At 42.6% G+C, this 20,852-nt stretch overlaps 1 protein-coding gene across 2 annotated transcripts; it reads right to left on the reverse strand.

The window, feature by feature from the left end:
- Positions 1 to 6,289: 6,289 nt before the first annotated feature.
- On the reverse strand, positions 6,290 to 20,264 carry EEF1AKMT2 (EEF1A lysine methyltransferase 2). 2 transcript variants are annotated; one of them, XM_065407634.1, is made up of 6 exons: positions 20,155 to 20,264; positions 14,332 to 14,397; positions 13,614 to 13,728; positions 9,338 to 9,445; positions 7,621 to 7,837; positions 6,290 to 6,816 (listed from the first exon to the last, which is right to left on the reverse strand). In XM_065407634.1, exons 1-6 carry the CDS (start codon positions 20,235 to 20,237, stop codon positions 6,719 to 6,721), a joined length of 687 nt encoding a protein of 228 aa, XP_065263706.1. In that variant the 5' UTR covers positions 20,238 to 20,264; the 3' UTR covers positions 6,290 to 6,718. The 2 variants fall into 2 exon arrangements, with proteins under 2 accessions (XP_065263706.1, XP_065263707.1); XM_065407635.1 differs by lacking the exon at positions 20,155 to 20,264 and adding an exon at positions 18,243 to 18,319.
- Between the last annotated feature and the right edge of the window lie 588 nt (positions 20,265 to 20,852).

Below are 20,852 nucleotides of genomic sequence, written 5' to 3' on the forward strand. Positions count from 1 at the left end.
TTGTTCAGATATAAACCAAGCACAATGCAAACAGTTGCAGTTTTAATCTGGGGCCCTCAGTAATAACCTGAAGAACATTCTCCTAAAGGAACAGAAAGGATGTAATTACATGCTTACTCATTTCTGGCCCTCTATGGAGCAGCAACAGCCAATGAGCTATAATTCTATTAGTTTTATGATGTAATCCAATCTCTTCTAAAAACCCAGACTCTCCAAAATGATTTCACTTTAGTCTGGCCAGATACTGAAAGCTAAAAAACCAAATATTAATTCCTTAACCTCTAAGCCTCTCCACAAACATTACACCAAAACCCAGCAGCATATAATAGCCTTTGAAAGTGATAGTTCCTGCTCACTAAGTGACAATTACCATCATGTAAACATATCCCCTTACTTATAAAGAACAGTATGGTTACAAATAGGTGGAAGTCAGAAACTAAGGGAGCATCAGCCTTCATTTCGAATTTCCTGGCGTTTGTTAGCTTATCTCATGACCTTTCTTGTATTATATTTCCTTATTTTTTTAAAAAAACCTGTGTGACATTGAAGATAGGGAAATACTTATTTCATAGAATCATAGAATATCAGGGTTGGAAGGGGCCTCAGGAGGTCATCTAGTCCAACCCCCTGCTCAAAGCAGGACCAATTCCCAACTAAATCATCCCAGCCAGGGCTTTGTCAAGCCTGACCTTAAAAACCTCTAAGGAAGGAGATTCCACTACCTCCCTAGGTAACCCATTCCAGTGCTTCACCACCCTCCTAGTGAAAAAGTTTTTCCTAATATCCAACCTAAACCTCCCCAACTGCAACTTGAGACCATTACTCCTTGTTCTGTCATCAGGTACCACTGAGAACAGTCTAGATCCATCCTCTTTGGAACCCCCTTTCAGGTAGTTGAAAGCAGCTATCAAATCCCCCCTCATTCTTCTCTTCTGCAGACTAAACAATCCCAGTTCCCTCAGCCTCTCCACATAAGTCATGTGTTCCAGCCCCCTAATCATTTTTGTTGCCTTCCGCTGGACTCTTTCCAATTTTTCCACATCCTTCTTGTAGTGTGGGGCCCAAAACTGGACACAGTACTCCAGATGAGGCCTCATCAATGTCAAATAGAGGGGAATGATCACGTCCCTCAATCTGCTGGCAATGCCCCTACTTATACAGCCCAAAATGCCGTTAGCCTTCTTGGCAACAAGGGCACACTGTTGACTCATATCCAGCTTCTCGTCCACTGTAACCCCTAGGTCCTTTTCTGCAGTGTTTCAACTAAGTGTTTTGTTGTGAAGAAGAGGGGGATTTTTATTTACCAAGAATCAATTGTTTTGGGGAACATATTTACCCAGTGGCTCTAAAAGAGTCCCATGTGTAGAAATGCCACAAGAGTTGTTCTCTTAAATACATACTTATTTCATTTACACCTCTACCTCGATATAACGCGATCCAATATAACACGAATTCGAATATAACGTGGTAAAGCAGTGCTCCAGGGGGGAGGGGGGGCGGGGCTGCGCACTTCAGCGGATCAAAGCAAGTTCGATATTACAAGGTTTCACCTATAACATGGTAAGATTTTTGGCTCCCGAGGACAGTGTTATATTGGGATAGAGGTGTATTTATAAAAAATAACCAGGCCCCTCCGCCCCCCATTAGTAGAACAGGGAAGGCATGAACTAAATGGAAAGAAGTGACTGCACTGATCTGCGATAGGAGAATGCCTATCAAATTGAAAAAGTAAGATCTACAAGATGATAATTAGGCCTGAACTTTTGTGTGTCTCTTAATCCTGGGCACTGAGCAAGAGCGAGGAGCAGATCTTGAATACGGTGGAAATGAAAATGTTAAGATGAATGCTTGGCGTTACAAGGGTGGACCATGTTCAGAACAAACGAATTAGGGGAAGTGTGAAGGTGTTACCAATTATAGAAAAGCTGAAGGAATCCAGGCTTAGATGGTGTGGGCATGTGAAAAGAAGATCAGAAGAATATATAGTAAACAGGGTGTTAAACTTAGACGTAGAGATTAAAAGAAGGGTTGGAAGACCCCAAAACTAGATGGATGGATGTCATACAAAAGAATTTGATTTAGCTATGGAGTTTCCTAAAAACTACTTCAAGACAGACTGGAATGGAAAAGAAGAACTAAAATTGCCAACCCCACATAGGTGGGACTAAGGCTCAATGAAGAATTAGGCCCCCATCCAAATTCTGGCACCTTGATAGTTTACTTTCCCAGTACAATTTAAATGCAAGGGCCTGGTTTTCTCAATGTAAAATACATATAGGACCACAGATAAAACAAGCCCCACAACAAACCTCTCCAAGCCTTAATGCACTGCTACCTCAAATGCCTAGATCATACCACCTTTGCACCAGGCCCTGAAGGTTTAACTGCTCAAGAGGACTGGGAGGGAAATAAATTCCAAAGCTGTGGATCCCTCATGGAGAATACCCTGCTCACAGCCCACTTGTTTGTATACAGCATGATCCAAAGCTCATTGACGTCAATGGGAGCCTTTACATTGGCTTCAGCTGGCTTTAGATTAGGCCCATTGGGCCTGATGCAAAGCCTTCTGGAGTCAATAGGAGAATTTCCATTGACTTCAGTGGGCTTTGTATCAGAAACCCTTCCCTGCTTCCCCTTCTGCTGAAGCACATACCCAGCCAAAGACACACACACCCCAACAGCAGTCCGGCCGTGATATCTAACCAGACTTTGGTTCCACAGGCAAAGTCTGAGGTCTAATCCTTTATCGGTTCATGGGCGGTGATTAGCCACAAACCTCACATTCAACAGTGATCACATAACATACCTGTGGCAACTACAGCAATTGTTTACCTGGCAAAGTAACAGGAGGAAAGTATATAATGTATCTTTAGCTTCTTTTAATATGGGTCAGCAACTGGAAACAAAGAAGAGATCCAGCACTGTGTGACCAGCCAAGTCCCCGTGAACTAGTAAATGCACATGTTGAGAACCACTGCTCCAAAGCATGTCTCAACCTCCCTTTTAAAAAGTTGGTTTTCCATTGATGAGTGTAAATATTTGTAGGCTTTAACTTGGTAAGGAAATGTAGAGCACAGCATATGACCCAGACACAGAGACTGTCTCTGAGAAGTCATCTCCATAGCCATTTAGTCAAGAAAAAATTCAAGCTGATGAAGTTTATATTAAAGTCATACTGGAAACCTCCAGTTTTAAAAAACAAATATTAAAACAAATCAGGTTTCTGACAGAGCATCCTTCAAACAGGTTCTCTTTTTTTCTTTTTAGAAAAAATCCTCTTTAAACCCAGTTTAGATGGGTTTTTCTGCTCCCGTTTATGATTAGAAGAGTCTTTTGGGCATGCCCAAGAGCAGGAGAACTTGATACTAGATGGAGGAACCACTCTGTTAGATTTATTGCCTGTGTTGACATACTGGCCCCTTCTAGAATTAAAATCTATTAATCAACCCCACCAAACCTGCTTGGGCCACCCCATTTCTTCCACCACTTCCTGTCGAATGATTCTTCCTTTTTAGTTTTACTGCTCTTGTTACTGATAAACGCCTTCTTGCAGAGCCTGAGGAACAGCATGCAGGTAAGGTCCATCCCAGAGTAATGCACGAGACAAGGAAACACAACTGACCATCAATTAAACATTGAAACTGACTATACACAGAGTGCTTACAGATGCACAAAGCAAGCAACCTGGGCACGGAGGAGGGGGGGGGGGGGGAGAGTTCCTCTCTCTACACACTTCCAGTTACGGTAACCTTTTGGGGGTGGAGGGGGAGTTAATTGTAACAATACTAGGTCCAACATTTGCAAATGGAAAGATTATTTCCAAGTTGACGGTGCTCCTTGAACAGGTGAGTGCATCTCCTCTGCACTACCAAACCCCTCCCCACCCCTTTCCCTTTCAAGGAGAGCGGGTGGGGGGAGATGTTTGAAGGCAGTGTATAGCACCTATGCAGGCCTTGTTGCCGATCAAGCTATACTGCTGAGGAGAGCTGGGAGGGCTGCAGTGAGTCACAGGGCCCTAGATTTTCCTACAAAGATCCATGGGTTTGGGGAGCTGATCCACCTCTTTCCCACACCATGGAAACCATCCAGAAGAAACTTCTCACACAGTGGACAATAGGGCCCATAGAAAATCTTCAAACCAGTGTTAAGATGAGAAGTTATAACCTTTACTGTTAAAAGCTTTGCTGAAAAAATAAAATAAAATGTCAGAGGATTGATCCAATTTCAGTTCTATCACCAATTTTGCCTGAATTTATTTGTAAAAATTCTTCAAGTCAAGCTTTGAATAAATAGTTGGAGAGACTTTATATTTTTATATAGTCTGCATGGATAAAAATATAAATCAGTCATTTTAAAAAACAAAACAAAACAATAACAGGCCTAAACCATGCAAGTCTTATGGACTGAGAAATTATGGTTAAATTCCTGTTAGTTGATTAAAGGAATTTCCTGTAGTTTGCGATCATAGTTGATTTATTTTGATGCTTTTAAACCCTATATCACTCCTAGATTAGCAAAGATTACAGATGGGAATAAAACAGAAGCCTCATATCCAAACACCCCATAATGGTGTATGTGTCAGTTAAAATCTGCTTGTATTGGATCCACCTGATCCCAAATTTATTACAAAAATCCAGACCCACATTTTAAGGCTTGGGAACCTCTCTCCAAAGATTTATTGTTATCTCATCAATATATCCAAGGTATGAACTGATGATGGGCAACTCTTACATGCACTGCTAGTCCTATCTGCTGCTGGAAACCTTTAGATGGGATGTAGTAAATACTACCCCACAGGCTATTCAAATGGTAACATTACCACATCTAACTTTTTTTTTTTTTTTTTTTTTTACTTTGAACATAGGTAAGGATACTAGGCTGCCTAAGCATACAAAGAAATCTATTTGTTTGGGACCAAAACCTGCTCTCTACTTCTGTTGGGTCATTTTTCAATGGAACTAGCACAGTTCCACTGTGCAAGGAGGTGCAGAATTCGGGAATGCCACACTAGGGGCTGGTTAAGGATGGAGGATCTCCTACTGTACTGCTCTTCTGGTCCTTATTTCTTGCAGAGGGGGAGCACTAGACCAGCAGAGGAGAAGGGAGGATTCCCTTCCCCTCTATGATTCCCTGCACCCAACCAACCTGCTCAGACTGAGAACTAGGGGCACGTCTTCACTACCCGCTGAATCGGCGGGTAGCAATCGATCTATTGGGGATCGACTTATCGCGTCTAGTGAAGATGCGATAAAATCGATCCCCGATGGCTCTTCCGTCGACTCCGGAAATCCACCGCGGCAAGAGGCGGAAGCGGAGTCGATGGCGGCGCGGCAGCAGTCGACTCGCCGCCGTCCTCACAGCCAGGTAAGTCGATCTAAAATACGCCACTTCAGCTACGCTATTCACGTAGCTGAAGTTGCTTATCTTAGGTCGACCCCCCCCCCCCCCCGGTAGTGTAGACCTAGCCTAGGAAAGCATTTCCCTGGTGAGCAAACATGACATTCTTCTTCTATGAGAACAAATTGCCTAATAGGAATTGTTGGATGCTTGAAATGTCATGTTTACTGCCATTTGAAAATGTGCGTGGGACAAGTCATAAAAAGAGGAGAAATATTTCTTTCCTCTCTCTCCAGGCAGCTATATCATTATTCCACAAATATAAAATAATAAACGAATAAATGAACATGAGTTAAAAAAAATAATAAATATAATCAGTCATGGGTTATTAGGCTGGGGATGTGGGGTCTCTGGGTTATATGCAACTAAAATGCCATACAAAATTCACTGGAGAAGGAGATGTTCATTACTGGCCCTTCCCAACACATTAGCATACAATTAATTAATATTGAAATAGGTAAGCATATCTGCTATTGAGAGGCTGTAATAACACCAAACAGCATCGTTAAGTATTTAATTGGATCGATGGTACTGATCAGTATTAGTGAGCATATATTAGAGATTCAGGGAGGGATTTTTAAAAGCACTCAATGTTAGCCTAACTCTGCTCCCACTGAAGTCAATGGACTTTGGTGGAAGTAGAAGTAGGTCAATTCTGAGCACTTATGAAAATCCCACCCTAAAGCGCTACATTATAATGTCTTGTGAGTGCTACAATCTTTACACTCATTTTCCTCCTTATTTAACTAAAGGCCGATTTCAAATTACACTGTAGCATGCATATTTTTCCTTTACAAAAATAAAATAAAAAATTGCCCAGTGTTTAGATCTCAAAAGCACGTTCATTATTACGCCAAACACAGAAATAAGACTTCTTGCTTTGTATGATTCAATTACTGCTTAAATTTATTTTAAACTGTTCACTAGAAACCAAAATTAAATAGGAAAAAAATATTTACACTTCAAATGCAAAAGTAATGTGAATAGTTTTAGATGGTCTCTGAAAAATCAGAGTGCCACATTTTTCCTCACTTACACCCACACAATTTTGTTGAAATAAATGAAGCTATAACAAAGAGAAACAGCACAAGGGCAGAATTTACCCTAGAAACATTTCAGTTATATATAACTTGCCCTGAATTTTATGGAGGCCCATTGCAGTTCAGCACATGCACTGTGTTTTATTGTGTACTCAGTGAACAGTTATTTACACAGATGCTGGGGGTTTTTTCCTCTCTCTCTCTCTCCTTTGCATCAGGTTTACTTTGAAGTGAAGACTTTTCTTTTCTCAGCTAATCTAATTTGTCCAAGATGGATGGCCTTATTTTTTTCTTTGGAAAACCAAGGCTGTTACACTGTTTCCAATTCTCCCTCCAAAGCAGAACTTGGGTGTTGGCAACTCCTCCAGAATTTCAAATCCTGCCAGACAGAAATTAATGCTTTTATTAAGAAGAAGTCATGTTACTCTTCCCTTGGATTACCTTTTGCAAACCACTTTTAATTCATATGGAAAACAAGCAAGTCAGTTACTTTGTAAATTTATAGTACTGTGTTTTGTATTGCTTCTTTATATAGCTGAAACTCCTCCATAGATAATAAAATCTTAGCTAGCTGCATTGTGCAGACTAACGACAGAAAAGATAAGAATTTGCCAGCAATTCTCATTCTCAGTACACTTGGGTTTCAAGCTTCAGGCATGAGATTCAGAAGCTGACTAGCAAGTAAAAGAATTCAGACCCATCAGGAAGTTCACTGAGCAAGTGACATGTGAGTGCACATGGAATGTCACAGCCTACAACTGCCAGTTCCTTTGTGACTAAGAGAAAAGATAAAAATGTATCCCAATTTTAAAGGTGAGCTGGGTGGGTGAATGGGGGATCTATTTTAAAGACCAGAGGAAAAAAGCCATACTGGTAAATAATTCTCTTCTTCTCCAGAATAACTTGCCTGCAATTCTTGTCCTCTGAGGTTGGAAGGTATAAAAAAATCCTCACTCCTGAACTGCATCTAGACTGGTAAAGTGGGAGCCAGAATTCCCTACCCATGCCTACAACGATGGAAGTTGTACTGAGGATAAGGCTGAGGACGCACACCCACGTTTTATCGCTGTGATGTCTAATCCCACTCTGATAAAATAAACACGGCAATAAAAGGACATTAACATTTACCTACCGAAACCTTAAACAACCACAAGTTGGCAGATACCTCTGCCCAACTACTTACCTTCCCTGAACTCATTTAGCAGCTCCTCTTTGGTCCAATTACAAGAGGTTATGAGGAAAAAGCCTTCCATTTTCAATACCGTGCAGAGGGATTTCACATACTGCTTCCTCTTCTCAGCTGCATTGTCAGGATTAAGGCTTATGGCATCAAAGGTTCCCTTGTCAATACAAATCTGAAATCCTGATAGCTCAGCTGATGGAGTCAAGAAGTCTTTTACCTAAATCAAAAGTGTACAACTATGTAAATAATCATCTTTTACTTGGGAAGTGCTGCATCTCTAATGTAGACTGGTGCTTTCATTTGTGAGGGCACAAAAATTGACAACATCTAAGTGTCATGGAACAAGATAACACTCACAACAGACTCAGAATCAGCTGAAGCAGTTTCAGGCTTTATTCCAAGCACACAACATAGCACCTAGTGGATAAGGAGCCAGGCAGCCATTTCCCTGAGCAGATACTGACTGGCACTCGCTGAGCTCTTATATAGCCAGCCTGGCCGTCCTCTGGTGGGCAATGACCAATAGGGGGTAAACTATACTAATTCAGTTACAAGTTCTGCACAGGCTGTATGAGTACCTTACAGACAGGATCAAGTCCATCCCTCCATGGGCTGCATGAGTGCCTTACACTAGGTCTACTTGGGAAGTGGTTACCATGCAACTGCTTTGCATAATTCTGATGCCATATCAATTTGATTCTCCCTTTGCATTATGCAAAAATCTTTAGTTGAGCCCAGCTACATGCCTACCTATTTGAAGTGCTTTAGCTGGCCTCCACTGCAGTAGTATTTAAGCACCTCACAATCTTTAATGTATTTGGAAGTTCACTCTAAGGTATTATTATTTACTATTTGCGGTGTGGCAGCACTGAGAGGCCCCAGTCATGGACCTGGGTCCCAGAGTGCTAGGCAGCATATAAACAGAACAAAAGTGACATGGCCCAAGGAGTTTATGATCTATTCTAAGGCTATGTCTACACTATAGCGGTAAGTCGACCTCGGCTACGCAACTCCAGCTACGTGAAAAACGTAGCTGGAGTCGACGTCCCTTAGGTGTAGTTACCGCGGGGTCTACACCACAGGGGGTCGACGGGAGAAAATCTCCCATTGACTTACCTTACTCTTCTCATCGGGGGTCGACCGGAGAGCGATCTGCTGTCAATTTGGCGGGTCTTTACTAGACCCGCCAAATCGACCACCGATGGATCGATCTCAGAGCGTCGATTCCCACTGTAGTGTAGACCTGCCCTCAGTATAAGAAAAGAGAACATCCAGACAGGGGGAGCACAAGGTAACAATGAACTGGTCAGCATGAAAAGCAGTGGTGTCTGTACCATTGTTGAATTTTTTGTAGTTTGACATATTTAGTCTGCTATTTCTTACCTGAAAGTCAGAGTATATATTCTAGAACACAGAATTGATCTTTTAAAGTGTGATCTAGTCTCTCCCCTTGCTCAGGGATGACACTCTTGTTAGCCTAAATGGGAGTTTTGCACAGGTGTCAAGGGGAGTAAAAGCTTCACCAAGAGATCTTCTGGTAAATACAGATGTATTAATAAGCTGTTGGTTAGAGTCCCCTTCAAGTGAGCAGAACTACAATTAGATTTCAAAAAACGTAGTCAGTATATTAACATGTGTCTGAAATCAAGTGACTCGATTAATCTCTCAGGTTCAATTGCTTTCTATTTTCCTTAACATAATCCCTCTGAACACTTACCTGCAATTTAATATTAGACAGCCCTTCTTTCTCTATTATGTTTTGAGAAAGTTGTATTGCAGAAGGAGAGTAATCAATTCCAGTGAGATTAGTGTAACCACATTTTGCCTAGAGAAAGAGAGAGAATCTTACTCAGTGTGCTAGCAAACTATCCTTACTCAGTAGGTCTGCTCCCTGTGTATAATCCAAGTCAATTCTATTCATCCTAATGACAAAAAAAAGCTTTTACTCATTTTTATTCCTGACGTCTCTGTAGAACCAAAAAAGCTATGGGAGCATGAGCTGTTATTCTATTTTGTTTTGTACATCATCAACAGAATTGTTAACTAAGAGCTAGTTCCTTCCAATAGATGGAAAACTGAGCAGAACCATGACAAGTAACACGCTGCAGAAGTAATCATAAAATACAATAATACATCCTCTAATCTGCACGAAAAAGGAAACTAGAAAACAGGAATTTCCATACAGATCACAATAATGGCCAGTATCAGATGCTTCAAAGGAAGGAATAAATCCTCCATACTTGACAATTCTACAATAACATAGTTATGGGGAAATTGTTTCTTAAATTCAGGCAGGTAGTTGATTTGTCCTGAAGCATACCGAAATCCCTAATACTTTTTATCCTAACTGGTGTAATTGCATATGATATTCCGATTATTAACGTCTAATCCTTATTTGAATGCTACTGAGTTCTTTGCTTCAGTATTATCAGTGAGTTCCACAAGCCAATTATGTGCTGTGCCAGACAGACATTGAGTTAGACTCTGTACTCAATAAACCAGTGCAGAGAGCAGAGCACAGAGTTAATATGTTAATGGCAAACCTTTTGCTAAGCAGATGAGTTACTACGTCTTGTATCTGCTGGCGTTTTACCAGAGTGTGTGTGGTTTCATTCCTAGATAGACTGAATTGCAAAAATGAAGCCTGGATGTCACAAGTGGCCAGGTCTGAATCCACCATGGAAGGTGCGATCTTCTGGCCAGCAGCAGATATAAGTAGATGTTTTTATGACAAGATGGCCATTTGGGAATCCAATGGCATTAAGAAGTTCAAAGGGATCCAAGGCTGTGCACTGACTTAATAGGAAGGCTGATGCCCTGGATAGCAGGGGATATACAAAGACATGCTTTTTGCAGCACTTTCTTCCTAACAGCATAACCTCTGTGAGTTCAGCTTTAACCAGCTGCTTTTAATACAGGCTCTAAATTTTAGCTAAACATCAGGAAAGCTGAGAGACTGTGTTGTTCACATTTGGCATGGAAAGATTTGACAACGAGCAGTGTACTGCTAAGACTTCCGCCCCTGTTGTCTTCACAGAGCTTCCAGAGCCTTGTGAGTCTTCATAGTTGAGGGCTTTGGAGGTGGAAGAACAGTTCCCATACCAGCCCTCTCAATTTGGTGTTTGAGGAACAACATGATTCACTTGAGGGAGTTTCTGCTCACCTACATTCTCTTGGGACAGGCCAAGAGTGTTTGGAGATCAATGATACTGAATGCTGCAGAGTGCTTCAGATGAACGTAAGTGGACTAACTACGCTCTTCTACAGACAGGAAAAAAATCACACACCAGAGCAACCAATTATGTCTCTGTACCATGCCCTGACCAATGGTACTGGTAGTTGGTATCGAAAAATGCTTTTTGCTGGTTTCTTGATTAGTGTGCTTAGAAAAAGCAGGTTAAATATGGGTCATAGTTTGCGAGGTCACTAGCACTGAGCAATGGTTTCTTTAGTGTTGGCCAGATTACTGCATGTTCTGAATTGGGTGGTAGATTTCTCTCATTAAAGGATGTACTGACAATCTCTGTTAGTAGGGGTCCCAGATGTTCTCTGCTCTCCTACCATTCAGGAAACAGAGAGGTCAGAGTCGTAAGCGGTGGCCTGACTGCTCTATCAGTCTTTCCATAGCTATTAATAGTGAATGGGCTATATTCCTGGTGCTGTATCCAGGAAAAGGTAGCTGAATGAGAAAAGCTCATCACAACTTCTCTGCAATTCAGTACACTAGACCCTCAGTAAGCAGGGCTGCAGGCTCATCATACACATATGCCAAAGAGGACCCAACATTGTGGGTGGTGGGATAACAAATACTGGAGCAGAGACAGAAAGAAAAGAGGAGAAAAATAAAGGAAAGGACGACAGAGGAAGTTTTCAAGAGTTTGTCTGTTGGAACTTGTGGAATGGCAGTTTCCCCACCGTGCCTGCATGATATATGCAACAATGTGAGTACTGTACCCACTTCGGGGTGCTTTGGCTTGTGGGTGGGTATCAGGATCTGTTAGCATCACAATGGTCACTCATGTGGTGCACCTGCTTAAGGTATGTTGGCATGTGGCATTCTGTGTCTACTTGACTTCTTCTAGAGCCACCTACTTTTGTCAGTCAGCTTTGCCTCATCTATATACAGCCTGCTGTACAGGAGTTAACAATGCTTCAACCAGCATTAACCTCCATGGGAATAATTTTTCTTTGTATAATCCCACTTATTGTTCCTGACTGTTTATACATGTGTCTACTTTCCCACTGGGAACCAAGATATGACTTCACTTCACCTCTTCTTGCTCTGATGACAGCCCACCACACACCCTACCCTGTGCAACCATGTTCCAGAGATGTTCCATCCTATTTAGTTAATAAACTTCATGTTGGCTCTTTCAGCATTGCAGTTTCTATGGAATTATCAGGTCCCAGCTTCCAACTGTAGAATTTTATTACTGTTGATGATGCATGAGCCAGAAGAATCCCAGTATTACTTCCAGATCCTGGGCTGAGATTACAGAGCTGCCAGTTGGAAAAACTAATGCTTTTTCTTATAAACTGAGCAAATCTCATCTCGAGTTGAGAGTAAATAATCAACATCACAATCATTTTTCAGAATAGTACTTCACTTAAAAAATAACTTTCCTTGTCAAACCACAGTACTTTGGGGCACTTTATAACTTGAGGAATAATTTTTTGGGGGGCGGGAGGCGGTGCTAATAGCCTTTAGAAGTGGATTTCCCAGATCATCTTTACCTTTCCTGATATGGAATAAAAATTCATTGTATGTTTACAAGTTACATCAGGGGTCAGATTCAAAGATGGTACAATACTCAAGTATGATCCAAAATAACTACATTCTTCTGCAGTGAAAGTGTTAACAGTGAATTTAAAACTATTAGGTTTCAAATTAACATCTCTAATGAGATAGATGGGGCAGTTATACTTCTCAGTGCTACTGTTTCTGTCTATCTGCAGATTTAGGAAGACAAGACAGCATTGGCTCACGTTCATGGAGACTAGAAACTTTAAAAAAAATACAAGAGCCGCACACAAACTTAAATTCTGCTGTAACTGCTAAAGCCTATGGAGAAGTGCTGGGATAGTGAATACCATACACGGACTCAATCTAAACCAGCTAAGACATTCTACCAAAGCATTTAATCAAAAATGTGAAAAGGAACACAAAACTACTCATAACTAAACTTACTGAAGATTGCTCAACTTCATGCCCTGTTGTGCCCCTATGAAATAACAATATCAGTCTTTAAAACATACTTGGTGCTGTGTTCCCACCTCAAGAGAAAAATTATCACTTTTTTTTTTTAAATTAAAGGGATACCATCAACTTAAAAAACCCACACTTCTGCCTGAAAATATTTTAACTACTATTTTCACAAGTAATGCTAAGGGTAGTATAACCAAGATGAAAGGGGGGAATGTCTCTATTTTGTGCATTTGACAGCCCTTTGTGTATTAGTCAATTTCACTATTTCCCATATACTACAGTATGTCAGTTCTCTCTCTTGTTATTGTGGGTCTTTCACACAGCAATAGAGGAGAGAAAAGCATGTTAAAACATAAGAAAATATCATAGTAAGTCTACAAACCATGGCAGGGGAATTCAGAAGCTGGTACAGAACCAGATATTATTTATAACTGATTAGACTTCAAATTTACAGTTCCCTTTAAAGTGCTCAGAGAAACAGAAGACATTCCCAAGAAGTTGTAATCTAAACCAGTGGTTTTCAACCAGGGGTCCGGGGCCCAATGGGGGGCCACGAGCAGGTTTCAGGGGGTCCGAGAAGCAGGGCTGGCATTACATTTGCTTGGGCCCAGGGCAGAAAGCCGAAGCCCCATCACCTGGGATTGAAGCCTGGGGCTCCAAGCCCTGCCACCCAGGGCTGAAGCCGAAGCCTGGGCAACTTAGCTTCATGGGGAAATATTCTCTCATTTGCAGTACATTTATATACTCTGTTCTTAGCCTGGATTCTGTAATTTTACAAAATACCAACCAATTCAACAAGTAAAACACCATTTCCAGTTCCAATGTCAAGCACAGAGCTGTCCAGAGGGATCTTTTGTTTTTCCATCCATCTGATTAAACGAATCATGCTTTCTTCTCCAAACCTATCAGAAACAGAGGCTTAAGTAATCAACATATCCAAGACACATGAAAGGCACTGCAGCAACTGTACTTCATCTCTTTCCCTATCTGGCATTCATAAAGCACCTGTCACTATAGCATCTAGGCAACAACCTACATAGATCATATTCCAAGTCTGATTTGTTTAAGTTTTAAGTAAACCAAATGGCTTAAAACCTGCTGGGATTAGCAGTACTGGAAACTAAGGCCCTCTTTATGGCCACATAAAATAAAGACTGCACTGGAAGCTTCCCTAGGCTGCCTATTTAATTCTTAGTCTCTGATGATAATAATGGATGTCCTTGGCGATATGAGTACGTGCCTACTAGTAAAACAGACTGCAACCACCAACTCATTGCACACACAACAATTAATTTTCAGGGAGTAACTAACAATTTTCAGTCACAACAGAGTTGGGCCAAATAGGAATTGGTGACTCCAAGGTGAAAAGCTCCATATCATATTACCAATACTTTGAACTATCCAGTGACCCAATGAGTTTTTTATTTTGCTTTTACTCCATATATTTTCAAAAGAATAAAAATACTGTAAGCATATGTCCATTGATAGTTATTCTCTTTATTTACCAAATTTCCCCAGCATCTCCACTCTCCTGAAAAATCTGTAATTCACTTTCATATGCAGCATCCCAACTAGAGAGGAAGAGAGGACAGAATATGAAATTAACACAGGAATGACTTACATGAATGATCAAGAAGAAAGGGCACAGGTGGAGATTGCATTCACATATCATACACACCCTGTCAAACCCATAAGCTACTGAATTTCCCAAATTAGACACATGCATCAAAACAAAGGGCCGGATTTCCAGCTCCGTTTGAGAAGTGTATAGCACAACCCAGGAGGGGTATGGGCCGGGGGCAACAGTGTGTTTTTGCATTCCCCTGATCCTGGGGTTGTTCTTCACATTAAGTTAGCCCTCCAGAGTAGGTCAGACTGTTATAACCTCCACTAGCTGCCAACAGCCCTAATGGATTGTTATAGGAGTTAGGAATTGCTGGGAGCCCCAGTCACATCTCTGTATCCCATACCACACTTCCTATACCAGCAACCAAGATTTAAGAGGTGGCATGGGAGTGACTATATGCTAAGGCTAACCCAGGGGAGATTCTCCAGTGGTTAAAACAACAGGGAGTCCTTGTGGCACCTTAGAGACTAACAAATTTATTTGGGCATAAGATTTTGTGGGCTAAAACCCACGGGCTGAAATTGTGGAAAAGCAGCATCACTTGCCCCATAACCTCAGCCGTGCAGAACACAATGCCATCCACAGCCTCAGAAACAACTCTCAAGTATCAGAGGGGTAGCCGTGTTAGTCTGAATCTGTAAAAAGCAACAGAGGGTCCTGTGGCACCTTTAAGACTAACAGAAGTATTGGGAGCATAAGCTTTCGTGGGTAAGAACCTCACTTCTTCACTTACTTGCATCTGAAGAAGTGAGGTTCTTACCCACGAAAGCTTATGCTCCCAATACTTCTGTTAGTCTTAAAGGTGCCACAGGACCCTCAGAAACAACTCTGACATTATAATTAAAAAGGCTGACAAAGGAGGTGCTGTAGTCATCATGAATAGGTTGGAATATGAACGAGAGGCTGCTAGGCAACTCTCTGACACCACATTCTACAGGTCATTACCCTCTGATCCCACTGAGGGTTACCAAAAGAAACTACACCATCTGCTCAAGAAACTCCCTGAAGAAGCACAGGAACAAATCTACACAGACACACCCCTAGAGCTCCGACCAGGGGTATTCTATCTGCTCCCCAAGATCCATAAACTTGGGAATCCTGGACGCCCCATCATCTCAGGCACTGGCACCCTGACAACAGGATTGTCTGGCTACGTGGACTCTCTCCTCAGGCCCTGCACTACCAGCACTCCCAGCTATCTTCGAGACACCACTGACTTCCTGAGGAAACTACAATCCAGAAAACACCATCCTAGCCACTATGGATGTAGAAGCTCTCTACACCAACATTCCATACAAAGATGAACTACAAGCCATCAGGAACAGTATCCCCAATCATGTCACGGCAAACCTGGTGGCTGAACTTTGTGACTTTGTCCTCACCCACAACTATTTCAGATTTGGGGACAATTTATACCTTCAAGTCAGCGGGACTGCTATGGTTACCTGCATGGCCCCACAGTATGCCAACATTTTTATGGCTGACTTAGAACAACGCTTCCTCAGCTCTCGTCCCCTAGCGCCCCTACTCTACTTGCGCTACACTGATGACATCTTCACTCATCATCTGGACCCATGGGAAGGAGGCCCTTGAGGAATTCCACCAGGATTTCAACAATTTCCACCCCACCATCAACCTCAGCCTGGACCAGTCCACACAAGAGATCCACTTCCTGGACACTACAGTGCAAATAAGCCATGATCACATAAACACCACCCTATACCGGAAACCTACTGACCACTATACTTACCTACATGCCTCCAGCTTTCATCCAGACCACATCACACGATCCATTGTCTACAGCAGTGGTTCCCAAACTTTAACAACCTGTGAACCCCTTTCACCAAAATGTCAAGTCTCGCGAACCGCCTCCTACAAATGAATATTTCCAGGTAATTTCTCCTTTACCTGGGTATAAATTATAAAAGCAGTGATCTTGGAAATATAAAATTTGTTTTTATGACATGTTTATTACACACTATTTATTATTATTTATCATTACAGTATTTTTATTACATTATGAAAACGGCAACACTCTTCCAAGATCTCACTTTCGTAGCTTGCATCATTTTGAATAAGCTTGTTATAAGACAAGGCTCCTATGTTTCATCAAGAAGTATCAGATGTGAAACAGCATGAAGGTATCTAAGAAGCCAACTCAAAGAGTTCCTCTTATACAAGCATTCAGGTCTTGAGCAGTTCAAGCAAACAACACACGTTACAACAAAGCTTAAACTTGTTCTTCATAATACTTTTAAAAACAATACTATCTGCCTATTTAATTTTAAAAACAGCAAAAAATATCCACCTCCCTTTCCATTTCTTATAAGGAGTCTTGAAGTTTAAATCTCCTCAGTGTGATAGATGTGCTTACTTTGATCTGCTTAGCTCTTGGAAGTCCAGGGGCTCCGGGCTGCTGGTCCCGTGCTGCCCGGAGTCCCTAAGGACAGCTCTGTCCGCCATTAGGGAATTTTCCCCCAAGAACCCCCTGTAACATTTCACGAACCCCAGTTGGGGAACCACTGGTCTACAGCCAAGTTCTAAGATACAACCCCATTTGCTCCAATCCCTCAGACAGAGACAAACACCTACAGGATCTCTATCAAGTGTTCTTAAAACTACAATACTCACCTGGTGAAGTGAAGAAACAGATTGACAGAGCCAGAAGGGTACCCAGAAGTCACCTACTACAGGACAGGCCCAACAAAGAAAGTAACAGAACACCATTAGCCATCACGTACAACCCCCAACTAAAACCTCTCCAGCGCATCATCAAGGATCTACAACCTGTCCTGAAGGACGATCCCTCACTCTCACAGACCTTGGGAGACAGGCCAGTCCCTCCTTACAGACAGCCCCCCCAACCTGAAGCAAACACTCACCAGCAACTACACACCACACAACAAAAAAAACTAACCCAGGAACCAATCCCTGCAACAAACCCTGTTGCCAACTCTGTCCGCTTATCTATTGAAGGGACACCATCATAGGACCTAGCCACATCAGCCACACCATCAGGGGCTCATTCACCTGAACATCTACCAATGTGATATATGCCATCATGTGCCAGCAATGCCCCTCTGCCATGTACATTGGCCAAACCGGACAATCTCTAAGCAAAAGAATAAATAGATACAAATCAGACACCAAGAACTGTAACATTCAAAAACCAGTAGGAGAACACTTCAATCTCCCTGGTCATTCAATAACAGACTTAAAAGTGGCAATTCTTCAACAATAAAACTTCAAAAACAGACTCCAATGAGAAACTGCAGAACTGGAATTAATTTGAAAACTGAACACCATCAAATTAGGCCTCAGTGAAGACTGGGAGTGGATGGGTCACTACAAAAAGTAATTTTCCCTCTGCTGATACTCACACCCTCTTGTCAACTGTTTGAAATGGGCCATCTTGATTGCATTGGCCTTGTTAGCACTACAAAAGTAATTTTCCCTCCCTTGGTATTCACCCTTTCTTGTCAACTGTTGAGAATAGGCCACTTCCACCTTAATTGAATTGGCTCGTTAGCACTGACCTCCCACTTGGTAAGGCAACTCCCATCTTTTCATGTGCTATAATATATATTCTGCTTACTGTTTTCACTCCATGCATCCAATGAAGTGGATTTTAGCCCATGAAAGCTTGTGCCCAAATAAATTTTAGTCTATAAGGTGCCACAGGGACTCCTCGTTGCTTTTGCTGATACAGACTAACACGGCTACCACTCTGAAACCTGTTTCCAGTGGTTGGATCCCGTTGGATGGAACAGTGTAAAGTTGCCAAATTACATCAAAAGTCTCCATCTTGCAAGGACAGCGCATGTTCCAGTAAGCATTTTAATGCCAAGCTAGATCAATAAGGTTATAATGGTGTTTGTCGTACTCATAAGCTGTAATGTTCCTTTTCTGGAGCCTTTCAGCACTCAAAGGTGTGAAGCTCCTTACAAACTCTGAGAACATCAAGCAAAAATAAAAGAAATCACTACCAATCTGACCCTTACAAAATCTGAGACACAAATGAATGGCATACTCAGTTATTTTATGATCCATGTTAGAACTCGTTATGTTCTCCATGGTATTGCTCAGTCAAAGGTTTATTTGTATATTATACAAACTGATGTGGAACATTTGTCCACAGTACAGATAACGCTGGATGATCAGAGTGAACTGAAAAGGTGCAGGTTGCTAGATATGAACTGCATTGGGGGGGAGGGGAGGAATTCGATTTTTCTGACTGCTCCTGAGATTGAGCTTAAAACTTGAAATATTTTAGCTCATGTTTAAATTTTGGGTTTTAAAATGGAACTGCTTTCGAGTTGTAGGATTATAAAAAGCTTTCAGAACCACCAACTTCTAAGGTTGTAATTTTTGTAGCGGGTACTATCATGTATTTTTCTCAAAGAGTCCAAAAAACTTCTTTTATACAACTTTTTTTTTCTGTAGCAGGCGATGAAGAATAATTGGAAATTGTACAATTTACTAAGGATTCATTCCTCAGGTTCAAGAGAAAATATTAGGCCTATAACACATTGCTACATACTTAAGGTCACATGCTCTCCTCCTAAACTCCACAATCAAATTAAAAAAAGAAAAAAGGCTGAAACAAGGAGAGCAAGATGCAACTAACTTTGCTGAGATCTAGTGCCCGGGGAAAATGTCATTAATTAATAAGAAATTACAAAAAACTGACAATTTTTACTTTACAGTTGTCTACATGGGGAAATTGCCCAGAATAGCTATTGAGGAATGAACTATTCTGCTTTGAAATCACACTCTGATTATTCTGGAATAGAGTGTCCACAGGGGGAGCTATTCTGGAATAGCTATAGCAGTCAATTTCTCTGTGTAGACAAGCCCAAAGGGTATCAGCAGGGAGGTTTGATTTCCAGCTCAGGAATACATGATATATGCTAGCTCTGCTGGAGCTCACATGTTATAAATGGCAGCATGATCCAGGAATGCTGGAACAATTTTTTTAGTGGGGGTGCTGAGAGCCAATGAACCAACTTGTAAACCCTGTATATAATGGAAACCACTTCAAGCCGGGGTTGCGGCAGCTCCCCTTGCACCCATAGTTCCAGCACCTATGCTGGGGTCAAAGGTTTGGGCAGTGTCTGGCCAGCACCCAAGTACAAGCCTTCCTGATCCCCAGGGGACATATACCCAGCCATCGCCGAAGCCACAACACTACTTCAATGCCCTAATGCAATTCGCCAGCCTGCCCACCCGGGCTGGGGATGACACCTCGCAACCACAGCGCAGACATCACCAGGGCTCAGCAGCAGCAGCGCCAGAGGAAGCAGGAACCAAGGTCCCAATGAAGGTCGATGGGCTTTGGGACAATTTTGCCAAACCGATTGTCCTGGAGTCTCCAGGAATTAAAGATGAATCTTTAATTAAAGATCATGTCAATGTGATGAAACCTCCAGGAACACGTCCATCCCAAACTGGCAACCCTAGTTGGGAGCCTAACCGCCGCAGCCCCTCTGAAAAGCCCGGGCCTGAGCCTTGGTTGCAAACACAAACCCAGGGCCTCCCCACTAGGGAACGAAACCCAGGGCCGGGCTCCGGGTAGGGGCCCTGCCGCCCCGCCTGCAGCCTCCCCGGGGGGAAGGAAATACGCCTGCGCTCTCCCGGGACTCTACCAGGGGCTGCGACATCCAAGGGGCTGGGCAGGCCCCGCGCCCCGCCCGGGACTCACTGCTCTTTGGTCCCCAGGGCCGAGGGGCCGAACTCGGGCCCTAGCCCCGAGGAGTCACGTGGCCGCACCCCGGCGACACTCATCCTCCAGGCGGCAGAGAAGCCGGAAGTGCCCGCGCACCATAGAGTGCGGCTGGGCTAGAGCACACCTGCGGCCAGCCCCTCTAGGCTGCTGGAGGACTTTTCCTCTGCCCTGGGCTGCTGGAGTAATGGCAGAGGGGAGTTGGGGTCGTGGAAGCCGTGCCCGGTGTGACGACACGTATAGGGATCGGGGCTGCTCCGGCCAGGCTCAGTTGCGCTTGTGAAGCGCTGTGTGTTTAAATAACGTCTCTTCTCAGTGCCCTTCGATCGGCAGGCTGGCTTGGGTGTTGTACCCTCCGGGGGGAGGGGAGGGTCAGACCTGGGTCACTTCAGCAAGGGGTCCCTGTTACACACACACACACACACACATACACACACACGTACATACACACCCCTTTTCTGCCTCGGGGGACTATTATAGCAGAGAGCCAGCACTGAGCATTGCTTAACTAGAGGGAAGATGAAAGACAAGGAAGGATAATCTAATCCTTATTTCTTGAACCATGGAATTGAGTGGGGTTAAGGTCAAGGGGCTCCGGTTACACAGCCCCCTAACATGGCATGCTCATAACATTTTTAGATTCTTACAAGTGTTTTCGCTGCACAACTAGGGACTCT

This window comes from Emys orbicularis, chromosome 7 (assembly GCF_028017835.1).
Source record: "Emys orbicularis isolate rEmyOrb1 chromosome 7, rEmyOrb1.hap1, whole genome shotgun sequence".
Lineage (NCBI taxonomy): Eukaryota > Metazoa > Chordata > Testudines > Emydidae > Emys > Emys orbicularis.

Coding starts and splice junctions, on each gene's coding strand:
- EEF1AKMT2 (XM_065407634.1), bottom strand. CDS start 20,237: ATGAGTGTCGCCGGGGTGCGGCCACGTGACTCCTCGGGGCTAGGGCCC. Junction 14,398..20,154: donor GCCCTGGGGACCAAAGAGCA/GTGAGTCCCGGG, acceptor CTTCCTCTCTAG/TTGGGATGCTGCATATGAAA. Junction 9,446..13,613: donor GTGTTTTACTTGTTGAATTG/GTTGGTATTTTG, acceptor CTCTTTCTCTAG/GCAAAATGTGGTTACACTAA.